This window comes from Etheostoma cragini, chromosome 16, assembly GCF_013103735.1.
Source record: "Etheostoma cragini isolate CJK2018 chromosome 16, CSU_Ecrag_1.0, whole genome shotgun sequence".
In the NCBI taxonomy this organism is placed as follows: Eukaryota; Metazoa; Chordata; class Actinopteri; order Perciformes; family Percidae; genus Etheostoma; species Etheostoma cragini.
Genome location: NC_048422.1, coordinates 5536228 through 5562576, shown reverse-complemented (window position 1 = coordinate 5562576; position 26349 = coordinate 5536228). Strand labels below are relative to the sequence as shown.

General features: G+C 43.0%; 2 protein-coding genes across 10 annotated transcripts in view; both read right to left on the bottom strand.

Annotated features, from left to right (window-relative positions):
- Positions 1-10641, bottom strand: part of cacna1bb (calcium channel, voltage-dependent, N type, alpha 1B subunit, b) — a 211439-nt gene extending 200798 nt beyond the window's left edge. For 7 of the 8 annotated variants that reach the window (XM_034895434.1, XM_034895437.1, XM_034895435.1 and 4 more), the window contains exons 1-4: positions 10460-10641; positions 7564-7879; positions 2310-2591; positions 372-477 (exon numbers count right to left, since the gene is read on the bottom strand). In XM_034895434.1, the coding sequence (XP_034751325.1) occupies positions 372-477; positions 2310-2591; positions 7564-7879; positions 10460-10520 (765 nt within the window). In that variant the 5' untranslated portion in view covers positions 10521-10641. Of the gene's footprint in view, positions 1-371; positions 478-2309; positions 2631-7563; positions 7880-10459 lie in introns of those variants that run through there. The other variant, XM_034895441.1, reaches the window with a different exon arrangement.
- A 1693-nt stretch (positions 10642-12334) lies between these two features.
- Positions 12335-26349, bottom strand: part of ehmt1b (euchromatic histone-lysine N-methyltransferase 1b) — a 35782-nt gene continuing 21767 nt past the window's right edge. For both annotated transcript variants that reach the window (XM_034896504.1, XM_034896505.1), the window contains exons 10-26: positions 23337-23614; positions 22689-22921; positions 22034-22240; positions 21816-21898; positions 21592-21698; positions 21356-21478; positions 20995-21096; positions 19119-19223; positions 18865-19019; positions 18558-18728; positions 17249-17393; positions 17050-17127; positions 16574-16689; positions 15613-15699; positions 14404-14482; positions 14072-14247; positions 12335-13726 (exon numbers count right to left, since the gene is read on the bottom strand). In XM_034896504.1, coding sequence (XP_034752395.1) covers positions 13537-13726; positions 14072-14247; positions 14404-14482; positions 15613-15699; positions 16574-16689; positions 17050-17127; positions 17249-17393; positions 18558-18728; positions 18865-19019; positions 19119-19223; positions 20995-21096; positions 21356-21478; positions 21592-21698; positions 21816-21898; positions 22034-22240; positions 22689-22921; positions 23337-23614 — 2435 coding nt within the window. In that variant the 3' untranslated portion in view covers positions 12335-13536. The remainder of the gene's footprint in view (positions 13727-14071; positions 14248-14403; positions 14483-15612; positions 15700-16573; positions 16690-17049; positions 17128-17248; positions 17394-18557; positions 18729-18864; positions 19020-19118; positions 19224-20994; positions 21097-21355; positions 21479-21591; positions 21699-21815; positions 21899-22033; positions 22241-22688; positions 22922-23336; positions 23615-26349) is intronic.

Sequence of the window (26349 nt, the reverse complement as noted above, 5' to 3'; positions counted from 1 at the left end):
TCGCAGATGCCGGATTAACTCAGGGAAAAAAACAGAAGCAGGTGGTTGAATATGAGAGGAATTCATTGGGTTTTTTCACACCAAGCTGTTGCTCTTTGTAATGTCTCTGGCTCTCTATTCCAACATAAAGTCTTGGATACTGGCTAGCTATGCTTGACTTGACTGTCAAAATTCAAATGTTAGTTTAAACTGAGAAGCTAGGGGGAACAGGCTAGCTCACAGAGAGGCTCTGATGGCTTACTTGAGGAGCTAGAGGAAAAACCCTTCCGGGGTAGTACTTTGATTACGCTCCATATCTGTGTGACTAGCCGACTGCTGTTGAAAAGCTCTTTGTCTAAGGGAAGTGACCTCCGGCACGTTGAAGCACTTACCAGGCGTTCTGACATGGGTGTCTTGTCGCTGGCAGGTAGATGCTGCTCCAGGGCCAAAACGATGCAGTTGGCGATAATTGTAGCCAGGATCATGTACTCAAATGGAGTGAGAGGGTTAAGGAGAAGTTTAAAGAGAGATTGTTGCATTAATTTCATTTCACAACTTTATCATAAATAACATTTACATATGGAATGTTTAAAGACTGACTTTTCAGACAGGTTAAATGTGTTTACCATGAGTACAAAGAGTAGCCAATCGAGGTTGTTAACTCTTTGTCTGATAAAAACACGTTGCTGTATGACAAAAAATACCTACATTTAGACATAATCTGTCCTCTAAAGCATATATCTTTCATCCGGCTCCAGTTGAAGGCTTTATGGAATAAAAGCATCCTATACATGCGCTCATGGTCTTTCCACATGGTTGACCAATTCTAACCATTTTCAATGGTTGGCTCATTTTGTAATCCATTTTCACTGGGTCATTGCCTGCGGGTCAGGGCCTATTGAGAGCCTCAGAATTGCAAGGGAATAGGACGCTTATGACCATTAAGGCCAAGATGTAGGATTATCACACATAACACACCTGATTATGCAACCAGAACACTGTTTTCCAAGCAGTAGACTTAAAAAGGGAATGAGCATAATGGCGACGTGATTTTAAGTTTCCTGTGAGTTTTTCTTTTGGTTCCATGGTGTGGGAAGTCCAGATAAATTGATAGTCATTGTTATTCTATTACAGCTAATGTTGTTCTCACTGTCACCACAGTGCAGATCCAGCTCTCTCCTTGGGTTGGTAAACAGCATGGACGTCTTCCAAGCATTATAATTCCACTGCAAAACAGGCACTGGCTGGATTTATGACATTGAGGACTTTTTAGAGTATGGAAATTGTCCATGTTAATGTGCAAACGGGTCAAAAGATGTATTTTGCTTATGAAACAATCTTTTTTTAAATTTGTTTATACACCAAATCACAGATCCAGACTTGTCCTCATGGGCTGCTATTGTGGATTTAATCTTACTTTAAGAATTGGACACTTTCCCCATCTTAAATTAGATGAAACCGCCTCAGACACACGCTGAAAATGTCACTCTGGCAGTACTAAGGTTGACTCGCTGAAGTGGACATTTTTGAAGCGTTGAAAGTGTGGCGTGGAGCTGTGAACGTGGGCGACTTCAGCACCATGGAGAGGGCTCCTACCCGTGACAACGAGGCGGTGCTGCTACTGGACCCGGTCTCTCTTCCTCCAGAACAAACTGCGCCCTTTCATAAGAAAGACATGAGTGGAGAACCGGAGGGATGTCAGTGTAGCAGCCACATCACCAACTCGCTGCCGTTTTACGCACGCAGCTTTTTACTGACTTCTAGTTGCGTCGATCGTTTGATCGTTATTAACTAACGCTGGGAGGTCTGCCCGGCAGACAGTCACAGCTGACATTTTGACAAAACTTATCAGTCGACGTGGACGCCTTAAGGCTCCGCGCTGAGCTGGAGAATAGAAAAGGCGACACAAAAGGCGGATGTGAAGTCTTTTCACTGCCCGCACCTATTGAGAGAACATCTTTGTGTCATGTTGACCACAGATAAGAAGCGGAGCGGCAGGTGCAGTCAGGAAGAAAGAAAGACACTGTTGCTACTCCACAGTGGGAAAATAACTGCTCAATCAACAGCCACTGAACGGACAGAATAATATAACCCACACCAGCACCTAGAAACACAACAGCCTGACTAATAGGCCTGCGGGCGGTGGTGCGTTTCCGCTTTTTAAACCTGTGTGTGTGTGTGTGTGTGTGTGTGTGTGTGTGTGTGTGTGTGTGTGTGTGTGTGTGTGTGTGTGTGTGTGTGTGGTTGCCAAGCAAGGACAGACAGACAGACAGGTTATAGGCTCCAGATGCACCTGCTCTGTGCGTGGTGCTACTGCTTAGGAAGGATATGGCCACTCGGTTATTCGCTTAGCATACTTCCTGATGAGGTTGTCCTCGCGGAAGATGAAGAGGGAGCGGTTGACAGTGAGGCAGTTTTGTTTGACAGGGTTCGGGTTATAAATGGCCATTGTCCGGGCTCGCTGGGCCATCGACTGCTTGTACACCCTCTGGCCACCCGGAGCGCCGCCACCACCCCGGGCTCCCCCTCTCCCGGAGCCCGGTGCGCCTCTCCCCCCGCCGCCTGCGCCTCCTCCATAGCGGGTGGGTAGATCATCTGCGAAGCGAGCCATTCTGGAAACGGACAGATCCAAAAGGGTAAATCCAAACTGGTGTCAGTGGAAATGGAGGGGAACCGCATCACAAACACACTTCATCCAAACCACAGTGTACAGAAAGCGCTGCGAAAATTAATGTTTGCCTCATTGAAAACCATGTCCTCCTGATCCTTTCCAGCCATTCATCTTCAGGGAATTTTTAAACCTAAAAGTTTAAAGCAACAGAAAAGCACTTCAGCTGTAATGTGATTCACTTCGCTGAGGCTGTTGCATCCATGCCAGCCAGGCTCTGAGTGGAAAAGAAAAATCACGCTGAAATTAAAACCAAATCACCCTGTCTCTGTCTAAAATCCTGACAGCATCGTGTCAGCATCCTAACACCAGTTGAAACGTTCAGGGTGTCAGGCAGAAGCAGCAGGAGCGTCACAAAACACCAGAATTACTCCGTTTCCTTTCCCCAGCTGAAAACAATACCGCAAGCCAATTCAGCATCCTGTGATTTCTGTGTGATCGCTCGCTGTATGGGGGCTGAAGGCTATATAGCGAGTCCTCAGAGGAATAAGGAAGAGCGCATGTGACCAAAATTGGCCAATCGGTGACTGGAGCGCACAGACGCGCTCAGCGTCTGTTGGTTGGCTGCTCGTAAGAGAGACTGTAAAACTAATCAAGTTCACAAAAGCCCTGCGGGTCCATACATGAGGGTTCATCAATCTTCCTTTAGCGTCATCAAGGGGAAACGTGTGTTCTAAACAGAGGATGGCAGCTCATTAAAAAAGAGAAAAAAGTATAGTAATTGACCACATTCGGACTGAAAGCAACTCAAGCTAAAGTCAGACTGGTTTTCTCAGTAAGTTACGTGAACTCAATAGATAATAAAGTCACGCTTCATGTATGAAAGTAATGTCTGCATACCTACCTTGTTGTTGACAGAATCAAACAGTTACAATGTAAATGAAAACCTAAGTATAGAATGTGGATGTAAATCAGTAGTCATCACATTGTGTGTGCTATCCAGGGTATATTAAACTAGTGTCTTAATAAGTTATCTTACATTGGGCGCCCGGATAGCTCAGTTGGCAGAGCGGGCGCCCAGGTACAGGGGTTTGCTCCTCAATGCAGCGGCCGGCTCCCTCTCTCTCCCCTTTCATTTCTTCCCGTCCTGCCCAAAATAAAGCTTGAAAATGCCCAAAAAATAATCAGTGTGCAGTCAATGAAATGCCAAAAGGTTATTCATTTAAAAAATGGCTTTCATCTACTTGCAAATGAACTCTTCACTCTTTTTTTTTTAAATCTCAGATTAGCTTCATATCTTCACTGTTTGGGGTCCCACAGTGTCAAAATAATAATGGATTAAAACTCAAACATTTTGTCTTCTTTAATACCTCATTAAAACCTAACAGACAGTTATTAAAGTAGCAACCCTTCACTAAAACTGGACTCGCACCCTTATTGAAGGTGAAAAAATACCAGAAAGCATTGTTACAAAATACTTTTGTATATATTCATTTTATTTGCCAAAAGTCAATCACATAGAAATGTACATATTGATCCTGCATGGGGACACTACTGATGTTTAAGGTCCGGGTTACCTCCCTGTTCCTGTTAGACCCTTTTTATTGGCATTTCAGGCCTTTATTTGATAGCACAGGTTTGGGTATGAAAGGAGTGAGAAAGGGGGGACGACACGAAGCACACGGCCGTAAAAAAAAAATCAAATACAGAAATCCAAATACAGATATTTGTGATTTTAAAGGGGTAGTGCTGCATCCATCCATAGTGCAAAATATATAACCATGTTTTAAAGCCAAGGTCTCTGAGACCCCAAACGAAGGTAAGACATTTTCTATAGTGGACCTCTGAAACCACGGTTCCAACTCATATTTTTAAGGTCCTAAAATTAGTAAAAGTCATGATGTATCAAGGTGATAGCACATGTTTTTGTATGATTTTTGAGTTGTTAAGCCGACCAGGCTCTCCAGGACACCAGACAGCACACTGGGTTATTACTGACTACAGCAAGTGCTCTCCAACAGAAGCTCTGCACTACACTGTGCATTTCTGAGGAACTTATAAGTAGTGCAGAAGCTCTGTGTAATTGTATTAACTGTATATCTACTGAGATAATGACAAGACAAAAACTATGGTTTTTACATATTATGCAGACGTTATGACCTCTGTGGGCCTGAATGGGACTGCCCTCCAGGCTTGGTGTCAGCAAAGTGCACTACAGCTGATCGGCTGCTCTACACAGGACTTGGTAGATAATGTACGTGGGAATATTCCTAGATAATACACTCTGTTTCTCTGTGAATGTTAATTATGTTTAAAGAAACAAATATTTGTTTCCAAAGAAAACATGATTCCTAATGTTTTGCTTTCTCCTTCTCTAAAGAAACATAGTGCAAACATAAAGATATTCAACTCCTTAAGTGAGTTCTTAGTCTGCTGTCACACAAATCGAATACGATATAGGAGCGAGGTGGCGAGGGCCATCAGTGTGACCAGTGAACCAATCAGGGTGGCACAGAGCCATGTGGGGGGTGTTGGAAGATGAGGAGGATGATAAGAGCCTAAATGTAGCTTTTGGCAACAATGGAAATATTAAATTAATCTATTTCACAGGCTGTGTGTGTGTGTGTGTGTGTGTGTGTGTGTGTGTGTGTGTGTGTGTGTGTGTGTGTGTGTGTTTTAATAAACTACTCTCTTTCTGGATATGTCAGGAGTGAGTTATTTATTATAGGAAGGATATAGAGCAGCCATGTTGATGGTGGCTACAGGGATTCACAGACCACTATAAATTTAGATGATAGCCTGTTTAAATGAACGTTAATTACCGTTGGGAACATTTTGTGTGTTGCGTTTACCGTAGATGATGGTCATGCTTTTCAAAATGAGATCTAGAAAATGGATCCACATGCAACCTCAAAAACTTTATACTTGGTCATTCACTGTAGATTTAAGGCGTGTATTAGCATTCACTCCGCAACTCTTATCTCCCCCCCCCCCCCCCCCCCCCCCCCCCCCAAGAGGCACACAACATAGCAGATAATAAGTTACTTTTCTACATTTTCACTTGTTTTTTTGCCATTTAATCCACATAAAATGTATGTTCAAAAGTATGTGAACATAAACACTTCACCATGAGTAAACAGAAAAGGTACATGAGAGGTATGTGGGCAGTGGTGTCCACATACTTTTGGCCAGATAGTGTCAGCTTTGTTTTCATCTGCAGCCAAATCCTAATCACAAATGGTCCAGGTCCGGCTGAAGAGCCATCTAGTGGTTCAGCTATTGCACTGCAGGAGGAATACAACAGCAACTGTCTTCTCTATCCAATGTTGTGCTTACATTGCTATTGTTGTAATGTTGTCTTTGAAATTAAATATCCAATGGAAAATACCCAGTGAACTGGAGATTCATTTGTAAATAGTACAGCCCAATTTGCCAACAAACAGCTACTTGTTACTACTCTAATACAGGGATCTTCTACAGGAGCACTGGGACCCCTAGGGGGTCCTCAGAGTCAGTGCAGGTGGACCGCCAAATTATTGATTTAAATCCCCACTTCTTACTGGCCTTAAGGTAAGGTAGTCACTAAGGCCATCCACGGATATCCGTGGATGGCCTTAGTGACCGCTAATCCTAAGGACTCACTGTCCCACATAAAACAGGATTTATAAAATCATACCAACAATTATTAGGATATTCAAATTAGTTTAGAATTGTATGTAAAAAATATATGTATAAAGGCTTCAGGCTACCTTAAACCTTATTGTAGGCCCAATTTAATATGCAACTTCAGTTCATACAATATCTAGGGAGGGGGGGGCTGCTCCATCTCCTTTTCATTTAAGGGGCCCTTGGCTTAAAACATGTTGAAGACCCCTGATCTAGTGTAAAAGGCTAAGTTACTTATTGTAATTTCCCCTTGCGGGACTAATAAAGTACCCATTACAAGCTGGACAAAGAGGGCCGCCTTCCCCAGAGCCCCCGAGAACTCCACGAGCCCGCAAAGTTCTGGGCTTACTTTGTCATTGTCAACTAGTTTTTGCCAATCTATGTGAAATATGTGTTTGGGAACATGCACAACTAAAACACAATGTGTAATGACGGGTTTCTGATTGGCTGAGCGGTGACATGAGGAAAGCCTTCATTATTATTGTTATTATTCATTTACTTATCTTCAGGCCCGGTTTTATAGAGGTTCCGCCTATGGCAAAACCTAGTTTAATTACATTTATTATTTCACTTTTGTGCTTATGTTAAATATTCTTAATATATTTAGTTAAAGAAGCCCTATTATGTTTTTTGGTTTTTCCTTTAGTATTTTTTTTTAGGTTTTTGTGATGTTAAAGTTTAAACCCCCCGCCTTTACTTTAGGGTTGCACAATATTGACAAAATGTGATATTGCAATATTGACTTTAATTTTGATACTGGTTTTGGTAACTTGCCAATCAAAATGTCACTTTACAAATCACTGCACATAATGCCCACCGAACTAGTTTGGCCCACCCTAAAACAAAGCTGTGGATGGAGTGGAGGGCAGCCATTGTGGTTTCCTGTGGATGAGATGCTGCTGGTAACATGGCAGGAGCAAGGCACGCCACCTGTTATGTTGTTGGCTGCAAGAACCAACAAACAAGCCTTCATGTCCTCACATGGGAAAGAAAACCCAATGGATTAACAACAACTGGAAAACTCTTCCTCAGCGAGGGTTCAGTAATGATCCACAGCAGGACAGACTTCAAAACTAATGCTCAGGATGGACTGTAGCGGCTGGCAAGGGACCCATCTTCAAACCTGGAAGCTGCAAGTTTGGCCACCTTTTAGTTGTTTTACTGTATAAGTGAACTTTGGCATGCTACACAGCTAATGTGGCTAGCTTCAATTGTTTGTAACACTGAACCAATAGGCCTAAGGGGCCATGTAGTATTCCAAGACTGAAACCTAAAAGCTAATATTAAGTGTAAAGGTTTGTATGACTCACCCACGGGGCCATGGCGTGCTGTTTAGGGTCTCGTGCTTCCTGACGATCTGACGCACACCGTCTCTCTTTCCCGCGCTGCCCTGCCCGTCCAGGTGTATAACTGTGTCATACTTGGGCACGGCGTCGGTATCACCGGCTCTCCACGACCGCCCCTCGGGGTCTCCAGCGCCGGTGTCTGCTCCCTCGACAGGCCCCGCTTTCTCCTCCACCTGCTGACTGGGACGGCACATCCTGTCAGCCGACGGAGCCCAGGTATCCTCGTACTCTGCTCCCAAGGTGAGCATCCTCCAGGAACCCAAGGTGGCTGCACGTACCGCTGGGAGCGATAGGGAAAAGAAAGAAATTCATGAAGTAGTTACTCCTTCTGCTGTTATTTTTTTCGGGATGAACACACACACATGCATCAAAGTGGAGAGATGTCAGAATGATGTGTCATTGCAGCACAGTGCTTGGAGAAGTTAAGGGGTCGGTGCCTTGCTCAAGGGCACCTCAGCAGTGCCCAGGAGGTAAACTGGCACCTCTTCAGCTGCCAGTCCACACGCCGTACTTGGTCCGTGCTGCAACTTGAACTGGAAGCCCTCAGGTTCCAAAGCAGAGTACATTCCTCCCAACAGGAAGACGGAAGACATCGTGCCATTTCTGATTTGTGGACATCCAATTTTAAATGTTGTACAATATAAAAATAACTTTAGGAAGTCAGCATCTGTCTTATTTTAAAAGAAAGTGTTAAAAAAGTGGCTAAATACACAGCTTCCCTTTGGCTAGCGAGGTCAATTCTTAGCTGTCACCTTTTTTAGGGATACTCTTATCTGTGAAGACAGCTACCTGCAGTGAGCAACAAGTATTTGCAACATACAGTGTTCATTTATTGTAATGCTAATGGATGCAGTTTAGCTGCCGTCAAGGCACAAGGCCCTCCAGCAGTTGATGTTTAATACCTAAAACCCTTGTTATAGATATACAATGATTTGTATTCTGGGTGGGGGTGAATCAGGTTGTCATCGAGGTTCATTGTTTTTCTCTAAAAAACAAATGGTTTGAAAGTGCTTTCAAGGAGCCCGATGTGGCTGCGCGTACCGCTGGATACGTTAACCCCCTCGAAAACGAGATGTCACACGAGATGTCACATCTCAAGGGGCTATTCCTAATAACGAATTTCCATTTAAATGCTCACCTGTGAGGTATTTGAGGATTGAGGATTGGGTCTTCTGCTTCTTTACTTTGGGCAGTGAGCCAAGACACAACAGGTGTGTTTAAACAGACATTTTGACATGCCCCAATAGGAAAAGCACAGGTGTAATTAATAAAGATTAATGATGGCTGAATTCCATTTAGCCGTTAGCAGTTTCAGGGTCCTGGTACTCTGCATGCTGGATCCCTGAAACACCGTAGCTGCTAACTAGGACACTTGGGCCTTATTTACACGTGCATGGTTATTTTGAAAAACTGACATTTTTCTTTGTTTGTGCCCTTTGCTTACAGGCAAAACTGAGAATTCACCTCTGAAATCGAGTTTTTGTAAGAACTCTGGACAGACAGGAGATTTTGGAAATCGTTGTTTGCATGTAAAGTGAGACAAACAGAGGTTTAAGCATCTGAGGAAGAGAAGAGAGAGGAAGTGATGAGTTGCTGTTGTTACTATTTTCAGAATTCTGACTGGCTAACGTAGGCTTGAGCTTCTCTTTACACTGCCACCTACAGGTTTGGCATTCTCTCGACGGCATATACACACAGGTACATGTAAACAAACACCGTTCTGAAAACTGACAGGTGTGCATCATGTTATTTTTGAAAACTGAGAGGTTGAAATGTCCATCTATGAAAATGGCCGACCACGTTTAAACGTTGCCTTGAATAGAACAGAGCCATAGTTATTAATACAACATCTGTGCTATTCTGCTGTGTCAAGTCAAAATGTCTGCTGTGAAAAAGGATTTGGGGCCATTACCCAGAATAGACTATCCATATCAAATAAAGAGCCTTGCAAAGCTGCAAACACATCCTTTCATAAGAAAGGGGGGTATTATCTTAAACCTCTGTGGACTTTTTCAACATTGCCATGATCTCGCTTGATAATCACAATTCAGTTTTACTGCTAATTCCCCTGAATAGACCCCTCAGGCCTGTTTTTCAGCCCAGACACAGCCTCACTGGTGTGTGTTTGAACAGTAATGTGATGGCATTGCATTAACAGTCAATAAAAGAACTGTTAAACTGAAGAAAATTATTAGAATCTTTGATTTATAATTTCCATCACACAGTCATTCACATGAAAACAACTAAATATTTTGAAGATGAAAGAAAAATAAATAATATAAATTAAAATAATATAACAATTTTGGTTTTGCAGAAATTATTTTCAGCATTTCTATCCTGTTAATCATCTTGGGATCCCTAATCTTGTGAGGCCCCGATTGTCACTTTGGCCCAGGGGCCAACAGTTACTGTGGATTTTCTACCTTACTGATTATTAATACAATAAAAACAATGGAACCCTCAGAAGGTGGCAGTAACTGGGAGTTGGGTTGGGAACCGGAGGGTCGCTGGTTCAAGTCCACGTACGGAACAAAGTATGGTGGTGGACTGGTAGCTGGAGAGGTGCCAGTTCACCTCCTGGGCACTGCCAAGGTGCTCTTGAACAAGGCACCGAGGAGCGCCTTTCCATGGTCAGCACCCCCACTCTGACATCCCTCCGTTAGTGCATGTATAGGTACCGTGTGTGTGTGTGTGTGTGTGTGTGTGTGTGTGTGTGTGTGTGTGTGTGTGTGTGTGTGTGTGTGTGTGTGTGTGTGTGTGTCTGATTCAGGCCTGTGTGTAATAACAACCGAATGAAAATTGTAATTTCCCCTTATGGGACTAATAAAGATTCATTAATAATTATAAGGTATGAACGTACCATAAACCACAGTGGATCGTCTCTCTTGCCATCTGGAGTTGTAAGGAAGTGCTCTCTTCATAACTGCTCTCCAGGGTTACCGACATAAATCCAAGTGAACAGTGGCATAAAGCAACTCTTTGACCATCACCCAATCCGTGTACTATATGTCTGTCTGCAGGAGGCACCGGGGCAGGGGCACCAAAGACAAAAAAAAGTTTCTCCCACCTTGGAATGCGGAAAGGCCGCTTCCTGTCCGGCCAGTTAGGAACCTTGTTATCAGACCAAACGTCTTCCATGCTCGAGGAGAAATGTCCCTGATTCAATTATCGGCTCTGTTTTCGCTGTCCGCCCTGCTAACCAGGAAGGGAGCAATCATCGGCCAGTTTATGAGACCTAAAGGGCCTGCACATGTTACAGTTATTCGCTTCCTGCTGTGTTTTCTTCACATTGGTGCTACAGGCGATATTTTCAATCCAAATCCTCTTGGTTTTTATTACTATAACTGTTGAATAATTCATTTTTAACAACTTTCTTCCTTGAGTGAAGAGTAGCCTACTCAAGTAGCTAGCCTACCTCACCTGAAAGCATTGCACTCTTTCCATTTTGAGACTCTCTTCCTTGGCGGAATATTAGCTCTTTTAACTTTTCAGTTGTAAATTATTCCAGCAGCTTTACTTAAAAGGCCCTTGCGGAACAAGATATTAATACTGGCATTTTTCAATTTATTAGGTTTAGCTTGGTTTAGCATGAGAACACATCGATATCTATGCGCATTTTAACCTTGCTAGCAGCGTGGCTTTAGATGGTATTGTCAGGCCAGGAACACTTTGGTCTTGAGTGTTAAACATCAAATAAATAAATAAAAAAACTGGAGGAATTGCAATTAAAGTTTGGTACAGACAATTAAATCAATTCATGACCAAATACCTGAAAAAGCTTACGACATGTCCATTAGCCTCAGCTGTACGTTGTGTAGTGTAGCATGCTACCATGCTAAAACTAGCTAAGACTTTACAGAAAGAGTGATGGAAGATGTCAATCAAGCACATTTGCGTACGCCTCCACATTCCTGAAACTAGGTCTAATCAGTCAAATTAGGGAAAACACCTGTGGACCTTCAACAAGAAATACTGTTTTGTCTTTAATTCATTATATTGCTTCTTCTCACTTGTTAAGCGCTCTGTTTTAAATAAAATGCTTTTATACTTCAGAATTCTGACTTTAAAGTACATTTAACTCCGAATTTTGACATTAGACTCAAAACTCAAATACATTTTTACAACTGGCCCTAATCATCTTACATGTGCCTTTTAGTCCTAAAACCTGTACTTTTGAATTGAAACTGAATTCTGAATCCATTAATTTTACCTGCAGTGAAGTTCTTTGTTAAGCATTTCCTTTATTTTTTTAGCCAATAGATGGCCATCTCTGATCAACATGGGTTGAACTTGAAAAATAAAACAGCATTGCTTCGTTGAGCTACTCCTTCCACCACTGTTTATTTAAAGCTTCTATCCGTTTGAAATGCACTCTTTAGCAGCCCTCTGAAATTATGGCACAAAATAGAGGCTTTGAAAATCCAAACTGGGTGCAGGAAGTGTCAGCAGCTCCAATGCCACAGCTGCTCCAATATTTCAGAACTGGGCCCTGGGCCCGTCTGTCAAAACTGAGCTACTGCTGCTCGGTTCCTGCAGGGTCAAAGTGACTGCAGGCTTTGAGTGATGGGTCTGTGCTTGACAAGATAAGGACCTAAAAAGCAAGCTCTACCCGGACCTGAAGGAAATCTGCAAAATGACAGAACTGCAGAAAGTTAAAATTCTGCATCAACATTTTTAGGTAACACTGAGGAAAATAGGCAGGCTTTCTAAGAGAAACGTCAACAGGTAGAGCGTATCAGAATAAATGCATTAGTAGTAAATTTATTGAAAAAGATACAACCAATTAGATGGATGGTTCACGGTCCAGAAATATGTAACAGAACTTTATGAAGTGCATTTTTATAACCTTTTTTTTTTTTTTTTTTTATCTTTCAAGACCTTGCACAACAGTTAGTTTACTAACATTTAAAAAGACGGGTTGGCTTCTGTCGGCAAAATCAGGAAACAAAATTAAAAGTAGCCTACAGTAACTACGATTAGAAAACTGGAGTTAAAATAAAAAACTTAAAACATTCTCTTATCTTACAAACTATGTTCACTTGGGTAATAAAAATGAAAACAAAAGTAAAAACCTTTGACAGCACCATTTCCTCATTTTTTAAAGTCCACTTCAATTTAATCAATCAATTTTTGCCAAACAGGCAAAATGTCTGACACGATCCCCTTAAACATGCTCAATAAAAACGCTCAATTTATTCAGACTAGAAATGCCTCATTTCTGAGGAATGGAACGGCATCTTTCTCTATACCCGCTTGAGTAACAAATTCAAAGAAACATTTTGTCTTTCCTATCATTTCAGTTAATTCATCAATTCATAATCAACTATGACGCATTGAAACACTGCAACAAAGAAGTGTTGATGAAGTGACACAAAGAAGTGGCAAAATAGTTGGATATTTATCTAATTTCGCCGGAATGGTTCATGATAAATGACCGCAGAGGCCAAATAAGTGAAACTCAGCTGTATGCTGAGGTTGTCTTTGCAAAAGACAATGATACCCTCATCCCCCAAAGTTCCTTGATCATGACTTGATAAGAAAAGCCATTTAACAGTTCAAACAATCATCTTAAAAAAAGGAACAAATAAAAAGGACAAAATGCACAGTTCTCCATCGCAGTGAAGTTATGTAGGAAATGTAAAGACTTGTCTGTCCCTATGATTTGCTGTGCGTGATGTGTTGCTGCCCCCTGCTGTTCATGGTACACAAGGTGGAATAAAAGGAGCAGGAAGTTCTTCCAGGATTTGATTGTGCATCTGTGTGACAACGTTTTACAGGTTCTCATGAAGGTCCGCGGTCCATGGTTCTATAAATCAGAAGTGAAGATACAGTACAAGTTCACTGATAAAAAGTTTAACGTTCAAGGAGGATGGAGACAGCCGTCCTTGTGTGTCCGACAGTTGCGTACATGTAACGAAGCGTAGTGTGAAGGCGGGCTTAGGAGGGACTGGAGGGACCGTTGGAAGAGCTGGTGTCGGGAGACGCACTGGGCTGCTGCTGGTTCCCCGGGGTGCTGTCCGCCTGCAGCGACGCCATGGCCGTGGATGAGTACTTGCACTTGGACGAGCCGCATTCGCAGCTGAACAGCTTGCTTTTGACTTCCCAGAAGTCGTCGCCGTAGTTAAATCTGAGAGGGGGAGCGGGGGAGAAAAAGCACTGGATTATAGTAGAGTGCTGCCATTAAAATCAAAACATGCCTTTATCTGATTTCGGGGGTTGAACACCCAAAGTGTTCACTGCATGTCCCGCTGAGTTACACAGCTCTTAATACAATCTGTATCAGGCCAGAATCACCGTGTATCGCGGTCCTAACTCAACACCACAATCAATTGGGTCAATTCTCAAGCTTAATCTGTTAGTATATCATTTTGCCATCATCATTGGCATCACACATTTCAGTTTCAAATCCTGTGTCTAAAAGACCTAATGTCTTAAATTGGTAAAAAGCTAAATTAAAATAAAATCATGTTACCCAAGCTCCTCTCCAGCCGTGATGTTTTCACTGGCGAAGAAGGCAATGTGTGGGAAACGGAGGTCCTGGTGCGTCGTGAACACTCGACAGGCAAACAAATTGGGCTCGCACATGTGATTTAGGAAGCGGCTGATGTTTCCATAGAAACGAGCATCGATGCAGTATAGATCTCGTGGCTGGGAGGGAAAATAAATAATTTTAAACTGCAGAGCTGAAAGGACAGGTCTGCATGGCTGATATAAAGAAGACATCATGTTAAAGTAGTAACCAGTTGGAATTGGTGTCTTTCCATTTTAGAACATGTGTAATATAATCATCTATTGGTGCTTTACCTTATCGTCCAGGCTGAACAGGTACGTGTCATTCTGCCTCATCTCTGCTTCTGCTTCGGAGATGATCTCACCGACGTACCTGTTCAAAAGCAGGTCAGCCGTCAGCACTGATGCTGTCAACATGTCAATAACCTGTCTAATAACCCAGCAACACTCTCTCTAACCAGCACTTGTTTACTGGTTCCACTTTTTATTTATTCATCATTCTCATTCTCTATTTCAGAGCTGATCATACTGCTCATATTGTAATATTATAACATAATACTATTTATTCCAGCATTCTTTGCACTATGCTCCACAATTACAATAATAACTATCAAAATGTACTCCCGCATACTTTGCACTCTTCCTGTGCCTCAACCTGTCTATATTGTTTCTGTTTAGAGTGTGTAGATATTCGTGTGTATAATGTGGGGTATCCACAACAGCTTCATAGGGACACTACTCAACACTACTCACTTTACATGGACACTGTGAACCCTATTTGCACGAATGTAACTTTTAATTTATATCACTCTTTTTACTGCAATACATCCTGCTGCTATTGATATTTGCACTAATCATAATCGTCTTATAATAATACATTTTCAATTTTTGTATTGCACACACTTTATTTAGCTCACTTATAATTATACCCTCTCTCTTTTTATTTGTCTTCTGTTTCTTTTCCTTTTTTTTTAGCTTTCTAACGAAATCTCGCTCAACTGTAAATGAGATGCGCAGTTGAAAGAAAGTCTAAGATACACAAAGCCCAGGCATCAGGACGTCCCTAGTATTTTCTTAGCCAATGTGTTGTAGTTTTTTTATTTATTTTTATAAATGGTACACAGAACCCTAAATGTTGTGATGAAGAAATAAAAAAAGCAGTTGAAAATCGTTACAATAATACAACACCTCAGTGACACCGACAGCCATTCTGAATGGGAAGAAGCAGAATGCATAACTACATCTCTGGTACAGTATGCTGCCTCACAGTGGGAGCTGCTACCATCTGGCAGGAGATGCACACGATGTGTGAGAGTAAAGGCTTTATTTAAATATTTGGTGAAAAAGTGACACAACATGCCTGTTCAGTGTTGTGATTACTAATTACTAAATCCCAGACAGTTCAGCAAGGGTGCAAGCTATGTTGTATTGTGGTCTTTGTGGTTCAAAAAATGAAAAGGTGAGGTGCACACAAACAGGGTTTTATCTGTAAATCGGACTTACTCGCACACAAAGGTCCCCTGTGGTATGTCTTGTACTGCTCGGACACCCCAGCCCTTCTTCCTTGTCCTGAAGAGCTGAAGCCTGGTCCTGGAAAAGACACACAGCTATTTTTGATTTCTCTACTGGGGTAGATATTTAACTTTAACCCCTTACAGCCTTTATTATAAGATAGTTATAACAATAGGTTTTATATGTAGTGTTGTCCTTGCACAGTTCTAACACCATAGAAGTTGTAGAGTTATACAACTTTGGACAACAGAAATCCCTTAACAGAAGAAAAGATCCTCCTAATTCCAACAATGCTCTGCTGAAGACAGCAGCATCAAGATTTTCTTATGAACACATTGAGTATGTTTACATGCACACTAATATGCCACTGCTGTTCCAAATATGACATGTTCCGAATTTGATTTTCCAATTAAGAAATGTGTGAGAAACATTCTTTGGACCTCATTAGAGCACAGTTGGACTATCCGTCTCATTTGGGATTTGGCCTCTTACGGCTTAAAGTCAGCTCTGCGGGTTGCTATGGCTGTTGTACACAAAGTAACTAGCCAATAGTTTGCTAGGCTGTGGTAGAAATGCATGTCTTAATATAAGTATAAAATAAATTAAAAATAAAAGACAGATCGCTGGTTGGAAGAAGAGACACACCTACTTCTAAACAATACGAAAGACTTTGGTATCAACAGATTTTTGGATATCCACAAACATCGCAACGGCAACCTTTTCATAAAGCTGGTTGAAGGAATGAAAGAGGGAGACAAGTCCCTCACTGGGGGAAAACTATGAAAAAATTATATTTTGCACAGCTGAATGTAAACAGGAATGTTAGTGGAATATTCATTTAAATTAGCCATGGCAATAGCTTAAGCCGGAATATTGTTTTCAGAATAAGTAAAAAAAACAAAAAACTGATAATGTGCATGTAAACGTAGTCATTGAGATGAATTTGGAATACCTGAGTCCATTTTGCACTACGCGGTTCTTGCAGGTCCTCCAACAGGAGCACGCATGGTTACACTCAAAGATGAGAGGAGGCTCCTCACGGCAGAATTCAGGTAAAAGACGACCACTCTAAACACACACACACACACACACACACACACACACACACACACACACACACACACACACACACACACACACACACACACACACACACACACACACACACACACACACACACACACACACACACACACACACACACACACACACACACACACACACACACACACACACACACACACACACACCAAGACTGCATGATTGATAAATATTATTACACACTACATGGTATGTGGACGCTGGGCTCACATACGTTTGGTCGGGTGCTGTTTTTCAGGGTTTGGGCAGGTTCGGGGGTCCACATACTTTCTGATACATGTTGTTAAAAGAAGACTGTGCTCTGTCCGTGTAGACATCTATCCTTACCTTGTTGTACCAGCACCGCAGGCTGAGTTGTCCACACATGCAGATACTTGTCGAACAGTCTTCTTTACAAACACAGTACTGGTTGCCATGGATAAAGAGAGAAAATTATATTGATCACTTTAACAGCCAATCACAGAGAAAAAAAAAGAAGATATTTTTTGTTTCCTTTCAAATACCTCAATAAATTTGTTTTACTCACCTGCAAGTGTGTTATGTTCCTGTCTATGTTCATGGGGGAGGTGACACAGTTTTCAGGGATGTATTTGTAGTTGTCTGGGTACGGTTCGCTGTCCACAGAGTTGACACAGGGAAGGGGAACTCTCTCCTGCCCCAAAGCTATGTCACTGGAAACAGAGCAGACGTTGGTTAGGGGCTGTCAACCACAGAAAAATCAGATGCAGAGGTTGTGGCAAAACAATGCTGGGTGTTTCGTACGCCTGCACAATTGATCCAATCGCAGTGCGACTCTGTGTGATTGTATTTCATTAAACCATAAGGTGTGCTATGTGCCTGACACTGTAGTCTCTGTGCTCATTGCAGTCTCCACGTTTTAACTAAGGCTCCACAATATGAGGAAAATATGCAATATGCAAGATCGTTGAATCTTTGCTGAATATTGCAATAAGGATATCACCTGCGATTAATAAACATAATAGAATACTGAAAGCAATAGAAAGGCAGAGTTTATCTAAGTAAATCGTTTCCAAAATGTTACATTGAACATTAAATTAAACATAAAAGGCACTACTTAGAATGAAAGTTACATTTTAAAGTGCAGTTTTCTACTGATATTTTCTTTTGTAAAACGTTGCAGACTTCCGAAAAGTTTTTTTTGGCGCCAGATCATTTTGCAATAACGATACAAAAGTGATACATTGTGCAGCCTTACTGTACTCACTGCACATGTCTCTATGTCTTTTTCCTCTTGCTTTCCCCCCCCCCCCCTCACACAGCTGCTACACTACCTCCGACCGCGCTCACGGTTGCTCTCCTCTCATGCTTCACAGGCAACACTCACTCGTCTGCCGTCGTCACCAACGCCTGATTTATGCTTCTGTGTTGATCTATATGAATCGGCCCTCTGAATTACGCTACCCCGTGAATATATTGCCCTCGTAACAGTTAGGCTGTTCAGGCAGTAGCGATTGTGTCTTGTATGGTCACCTGAGCAGCAGCAGTGTAGAGGGTTTCAAAGCATGCACACTTAAAGAAGAGGTCGTACAAAATATATAATGTTTTTAACTTTTGGATTAGTAATATTCTGTTAAACCCATTTTAAATGTCATTGTTTACAAAGGCATACAAAATGTATTAATATAAGAACTTGTTTTATTATCTGATGTAGTTATGGCTTATACTGGGGCGAGACCATCACAGAAAGAAAGAACAGGTCTTAACTCTTGGAAGAACGTCTCCCCCAGGCCTTTTTGGATAGTATTCTATCCCACCCCAAAGCAGCCCCCCCACCCACCCTTTTAACACCTCTATTTTCACAGTATAATTTCAACCTGTGAAGGACTTTTTCCTCTGCTCGAGAGAGCCTGGCGTTCTTGGCGTCCCTCTCCCTCCTGTTGGCCTGCAGCGCCGCCCAGGCCTTGGAGTTGTGGCTGCAGCAGTCTGGAGGGGTTTCTCCCTCACGGTTCTTCAGAAACACATCAGCTCCTTGAGTCAGGAAAAGCCTGGGGAGACCACATTCTTCTGATTATCAGCAACAAGCCACTTCTGGACAACGTTAAAAAAACGTTGTTGTTTTTTTTTACTGTAGTTAAAAAAGCAATGTATTTTTGGTCTTTTTCCCTGGAGGCAGCAACTCACGTGACACATTCTAAGCGATTCTCCCGAGCGGCGATGTGTAGAGGGGAGTCTCCGTGGATGTTGACAGCCTGCAGGTGGCAGCGGGCGTTTAGGAGCAGCTCGGCGATCTCCACGCTGCCTGAGAACGCTGCCCAGTGAAGGCAGATGTTCTCTTCCTAGAAAAAAAAAAAGAACAGCATGAACCAACAATGACCCAATACTGGATTCTTCTGTAAAGCATGTGAAATGCAGAGTGGACAGACTCCTTAGCCAACCTTGTCCCTGATGCTGATGTCGGCTCCTTTGGACAGAAGCAGCTTGACCTGGTCCACATGCTTGTACTCGGTTGCCCAGATCATGGCTGTCCAACCTCCATCATCCTGAGGGGAAATACATACTTTTAAGCTCAGTAAACTGACCAATGATCAGCCAAGTAAAGCTGTAACACACAGTGCGTACACGGCAGATATGAAATTAGGGATAGCAGTAGCTCAGTCCGTTGGGAGTTGGGTTGGGAACCGGAGGGTTGATTCAAGTCCCCATATGGACCAAAACGTAAGGAGTGGCGATTGGTGGCTGGAGAGATGCCACTTCCCCTCCTGGGTAATGCCAGGCGTTCTTGAGCAAGGCACCGTACCCCCCCAACCGCTCAGTGCGCTGGTTCAGCTGGCAGCCCACTCACTCTGACATCTCTCCATTAGTGCATGTATAGGTCCTGAGCATGTGTGTGTATTTAAGGCCTGTGTGTGATTACTAACAAAGTGTGTATACAGAGTGTAAATTGTAATTTCCCCACTAGGGATTAATAAAAGCAAAACTTCACCCGAGGAGACTGTCGTGACATCACTGCTGCCCTAATGGCTACCTTTGTGCACCAAAGGTCCAACACTTCAAACAAAGACACTGTCCTTCGTTTTGCGAAAGCATCGTGAATAGCTGCAAAGCCGAGCCATTTTCATTTTGCCGCCCATGTTATCCAATCTGTCGGTTCATACCAGCAGCGATCTCGAGCGGGGCAGCCACACAAGCCCATGCGCTGCCGCAAACGTTTCTCCATTTCTTGTGTGAGCGAATGTGTAAAGCCAGGTAGATAATCACATACAGGAAGGACACAACGCAGCCGGATCCTTTACACGCACGCATGCAAGCAGCATGTTAGCTTAGCATAAAGACTTAATTGTCATACAACACTCAAGAAAAACTTCTTTTTTTTAATTTGGCAGGGCCCGCACCCTGAAAGTGGAAGATTCAAATAACAGTATCAAGTGGAGCAGTTGTTTTTTGTTTTCCTTTTGTCAGTGTGTACTTGTGGGGAACTACAGAGAAAGCACTCCTCGCTTTCATGCAGCTCTCCGAGGTAAAATCCTCCCACTCTGTCATCCCGTCACCCCCAGGGTGAATCTGAGTGAGACGGAGGCAGATGCCCGGAGGAAGAGAGAGCTTTCCAAACTGTTGTTAGCGTTAAGAAGCATTAGCTTGGAGGGCTCACTTGTCGCCCTGAATGTTCCGCTGAACCAGTTAAAAAAATCTGGCAGTACAATAAAGAGTTGCTTGATAGTCAAAAATAAGGAACAAATAGTCAAATAGTCATATTGAACAGCCAAATCCAAGTCAACAGACAAAATTTTCACACACACACACACACACACACACACACACACACACACACACACACACACACACAATACTACCTAAGACATGCTATACATATGCATCATTCAATTTGCATGAATTGCAAGTCATTTTTGCTAGTCATCTTGATAGCAAAATGATCCAATTGGTATTTCAGTTCAGGTGCATCAAAAGTTAATTGACGCCCTAATTGAAGTTCAATCAGCTGTGCTGTCAAAGGCCAGACAGTCAAATGTTAATAACTAATTACTTAACTCTGCTGAGTTATTATTAACAATCAGCTGTACGGTTTAAACCACCCCAATAGCCAATATATGCGATGTACGGTCAGACAGCCACACATGTGATATGATCAGCTGGAAGAGAAAAGGTACTAGACAGCAGCATTAAATGCTACTGAATGACAACTGGTGCGTGAGGAAAAACCCACCCGATAGCTAATGTGAAAGCCCTGTAGCGCAGCTGAAATCACTGAGAGGATCAAAATGACTGGAGGAGAAAAAGTGGAACTATACCCACCTGACAATTGATGTTGATTAATCCTGTGGACAGAATGTACTCAACGATGCTGTAATGGCCAGACTTTGCCGCTAGGTGGAGACAAGTGAATCCTTCAACATCCTGAGAGCAGCAGAGAATCCAATTATTTCTCAAGTCTCAAGATAAACTTCCATGAATAGATAGATATGCATGTGATTAAATAATATAATAATCGGTTTTGAAACCACTTCAACATCTTAATTCAAATACGTTCTATTCAGTTTTCTGGACAACAAGAATATAGCTGACAGTATGACAGCTGCCAAACAATTAAAAGAACAAATTACGTTGGGATTTTACTCATCACGGTAGCCATAGCCATAAACAGATGCAGGTTTACCTTGTGTGTGGCGCTGGCTCCAGCTCTTAGCAGGTACTGGACCGTCTCCATGTAGTTGTTCTCACAGGCCTCCATCAGTGGTGTCCGCTGATCCTCGTCACACATGTCCACGTTCGCTCCGGCCTGGAGCAGCATTTTTATTTTAGAACATAAAATTGAGGATCTGAACAGACCTTTTTTATAACCACAGGAGTAAGAAGAAGGTGGGACTGACAGAATCATTAAAAGAGTCTTACCTGTACGAGCATGTGGCAGATGTCTTTGTGTCCTCCTTCAGCTGCAGCGTGGAGCGGCGTGCGTTTGTTCTGAGACTCCATCTTAAAGTTAGGGTCGATACCATCCACTGGAAGGTAAACGGGAGAAGGAAACCATTTCATTAAAAAGCATTTGGATAGAAACACAAGTTAGATGCACATAAAGAACCAAGACTGATGAAACACAACAGGTGGAGTTAACATACCCAACATGAGCACAACCTTCTTGAGTTCTCCCTGTTTGGCTGAGAGGTAAAGTTGTTTGGGGTGAAAACGCAGCTTCTTGGGCCTGATCAAAGCATGCATAAAAAAAAATAAAAAATAAAAAGAGAAAAATGTGATTGGTTGTCCAAGTTTATCTCAAAAGGTCAAAGCGTTGGGTTGTCCAAATAAATCAAGACGCCACTTTGGTGGTAGAACTTACTTCTCTGTGTCGAGAGCTACCAGGACACTCTCCAGAGTCTCTCTAACTGCTCCTTGAGGGACTGTAGGTGGGACAGAGAGTCCCGTTCCAGCCATCATCCTGGATGACCCGGGAACAGCAGAGATGTCGAGTCCCTGTCCAGAGCAATTGGACAGCGAGCTGTCGGCCCTGCCGCTCATTTCAGCCCCCACAGCCAGACGAGATGAGCTGGACCACAAAGGAGGAAAAGTAGTTAGCTGTGCAGTGTATGAGTGGCTTTTTATTGGGGGCATTTATCTTACAAATCTTCTGTGGAGAAAACTACAAAAAGAACCTTTGAGGACAGAGCACCTTGATTGCACAATAATCAGCTGACTCTTCCATCCATGTAGCACACTATATTTACTCTAAATATTCACACAAGGCACCTTGCCACTGTCCTCATCATCACCTGGAGACTGCTTATAAATCTGTTATCTTAGCACATATTGCAGCATCTGCCGGCCAAGGCCTTTTTCTTTTTTTGGAGCACCTTTTCTGCCCCACCAGCCTTACATGGGTTATATATAATGCCGGGGTTGGGAGAAAAAGACCGCACCCAACATGACTGGGCCATGGGGGAAATTCCCATATCTCCTGATGGCCAGTCAGCGCCGCACCACAGTCTGTACGTTACCTGCCAGTGGTGGTGTCTGCTCGGCCCTCGGGGAGCCCAGGCGTGTCAGGTCCGTGGGCGAGTGTGGAGGGCACGGTGGAGGTGGTGTCAGCCTTGGCGATGGTGACCTCCTTGGCCTTGCTGGCCTCCTCTCCACAGTGCGGACAAAAGCTTTGACCTTTCAACATCGAGGCACATGCACCATGGAAACGGTGGGAGATGCTGGGGTCTGGTTGGCACTCCATGAAGGTCCCCTGCACAATGAAAAGCCAAAAGTCTCCGTAAGCAAAACACAAAGGCTTTGTTACTGTGAGGGGTCAGCTCATTAGGAAAAACACTGTTACATGTGCGGTAGTAGTCAGATTTCTCTAAAATCTCACTTTATGGCTGCAGTTAATCATTAAGTTTAATGTCAATAATTATTTTCTGATTAACTGTTTTTACAATGTAAAAAAACTGTCAAAAACAAAACAGTTTGCTGTGATATATGAAGAAAGGACTGCACCCTAAACTCTTATTGCCACATCATTTGGGCCACATGTTATTGTTTTTTCAAGTCAAGTGAAGAAAAACACTTGAAGCCCCCTTAGTAGACCCTGCTTTTGACAGTAGCCCCCAGTTAGTCCACATACATTGCAGTGAGACTGATCAAAGTGCAGCTACACTCACAGCCCTGCAGAAGAAGCCACAGCCGGGGCAGCACTGGTGCTTCACCATGCCGTTGCGGTGGTCTTCGCACAGAACCAGCAGCTGAACAGAGTTGGAGGGACGCATCATTTCATGTTTCAGTATGGCACCCTGGCAGCGGGTCAGCTGTCCGTCGACGCTCTCTGTGGCCATGCACTTCTTGTCTGCCAGGGTGAGAATCTCTCGACTCTTGGGCGTCTCCATGCGGCAGCTGCAGAGTGGAAGCTCCTGAACCTCGTCCATGGTTGACCCTGACGCGTCTGCAAAGAAACAGTCAAAGTCAGACCTCAATATCAGCTTAAAAATCAGTTCAATCAGGAGAAGGACTCTTTCTGTCTGAAGAGAGAAGTCATTTTTTCTTAAGTCTTAACACAAGATTTCATTTATTTACTGAATAACTTAAAACAACTACTACCTACTTAAAAGAAAATAGACTGAAGTCAAAAATATGATTTAAAAATCAGCAACTATTTGATCCATCCATCCATCTTTGTCCACTTATCCAGTCTTGGGTTGCTGGTGGAGCAACTCCAGCAGGGCACAAACTTTCCTTTCCAGAGCCACATTAACCAACGCCGACTGGGGATCCCAAGGCGTTCCCAGTCCAGGTTGGAGATATAATCCCTCCACCTAGTCCTGGGTCTTCCCCGAGGCCTCCTCCCAGCTGGACGTGCCTGGAACACCTCTCTATGGGGGCACCCAGGGGGCATCCTTACCAGATGCCCAAACCACCTCAACTGGCTCCTTTTGATGCAAAACAGCAGCGGCTCTACTCTGGTCTCCTCTTGGATGGCTTCTCACCCTATCTCTAAAAAAGACGCCAGCTCCCCTCCTGAGGAAACCCATTTTGGTAGCTTGCACCCTGGACCTCTATTTTTTGGTCAGGACCCGGCCTTCCTGACTAAAGTAGAAGGTAGGAACGAACACTGACCGGTAGATCAAGAGCTTTGCCTTCTAGCTCAGCTCTCTTTTCATCACAACGGTGCAATAAATTGAATGTAATACTGCACCCACTGCTCCGATTCTCCGACCAATCTCCCAGTCCATAGTCCCTTCACTCGCGAACAAGACCCAAGTTATTTAAACTCCTTTACTTGTTGTAAGGGCTCATTCCCAATCTAGAGAAGGCACTCCATTGGTTTCCTGCTGAGAACCATGGCCTCCGATTTAGAGGTGCTGATCCTCATCCCAGCCGCTTCACACTGAGCTGCGAACCGATCCAGTGAGTGCAGACGGCCACAGGCGGATGATGCCATCAGGGCCACATCATCTGCAAAAAGCAGCGATGAGATCCCCAGCCCATCAAACTGAAACCCATCCCCACCTCAACTACGCCTCGATATCCTGTACATAACTACTACAAACAGGATTGGTGACAAAGGGCAGCGATGGTGGAGACCAACCCTCACCTGGAACGAGTCTGACTTACTACCGAGAACCTGGACACAGCTCTCGCTTTGGAGATACAGAGATTGGAAGTCCCACAGCACCTCCCACAGTATTTCACAGGGGACCCGGTCATACGCCTTCTCCAGACGGAATCCGCATTGTTCCTCTTCAATCCAAGGTTTGACTATCGACCGAACTCTCCTTTCCAGCACCTTGGAGTAGACTTTACCAGGGAGGCTGAGAAGTGTGATACCCCTGTAACTGACACACGCCCTTTGGTCCCCCTTTTTGAATAGGGGAACCACCACCCCAGTCTGCCACTGTTCCAAACTTTCATGCAATGTTGAAGAGGCGTGCCATCCAAGACAGCCCCTCCAGACCCAGAGCTTTCAGCATTTCTGGACGGATCTCATCAATCCCTGGGGCTTTGCCACTGTGGAGTTGTTTAACTACCTCAGCGACTTCCAGGGAAATCAACGACAATACCCCATCATCTTCCAGCTCTGCCTCTACCATAGAGGATTTAGGAGTTCCTCAAAGTGCTCCTTCCACCGCCCTATTACCTCCTCAGATCACAGAATAAACAAACAAGACTACAAAACTGACCATTTAATGCAAACTTATAAGACTCTACAATTCTTAAAACAAATTTTCATTTTGTACAAGTATTAAAGTTTGATACCAAGGTCTACCAACTGCATACCATTCTGCTGCTCTGAGTGGAGAGTGCTGTGACATCTGGAGGAAAACAAACACCTATACCTTGGAAAAGTCAAGTTTGTATGAATCAACAATGACCTGTAGGATGTACCAGTCAGTCAGGGTCTGTACACACTGTACTGTATATTATGCATGATCTGTGACCCTGGTGTAGTAACATTACATTGTAGAAAGGATAAGGGCTTGTTCATGGATGCCTCATCTTTTATTAAGACATTTTATGTATTTTGTCTGTATTCGACAGCTGATTGTCAAGAAAGAAGAAATATGGAAGGAGAGAGGGAAGGGGTCTCTGACCAGCAGGATTAAAACACAGAACTCATGATATACAGCAGGTTGTTCAATGTTTTAGGGCAAGGGTCCCTTAGCTGAAAGAGAGAAGGACTACATCTATTGTATAAAATTGAGTTGCATATTAAATTGGGCCTACAAAAAAGTCAACCTAAAGCCTTTACACATACCTATTAGGATGCATGCAATAGTAACCTATTAAATTAATGAATGTTGACATATTAATATCTCACGTTTGAATGTCAAACATGCATGTGGCAACATGTGAATCCTGAAGCTTACCTGGGTGGCTACCTTATCTATAGAACAGTAAGCCTATCATCAATGTTGTTTGCTAATAATATGTTGGATTCATGTTAATGCATATTTTTAGAAACATTAATTATTAGTGAGACTATTTACAAGTTCCATTAAGACAACCATATGAAAAAACTATTTGTTTTCTTACAGATTCATCATACCACCTCTCAGAATCTACGTTACCTACTTTCAAAATAGATTTTTTTTCCCCGTTTTTCCCTTAACTTAATATATTTTTGAATGTAGGCGATTTAGATATTGATATAGGGGATGATGAATCTGATGTTATAATATA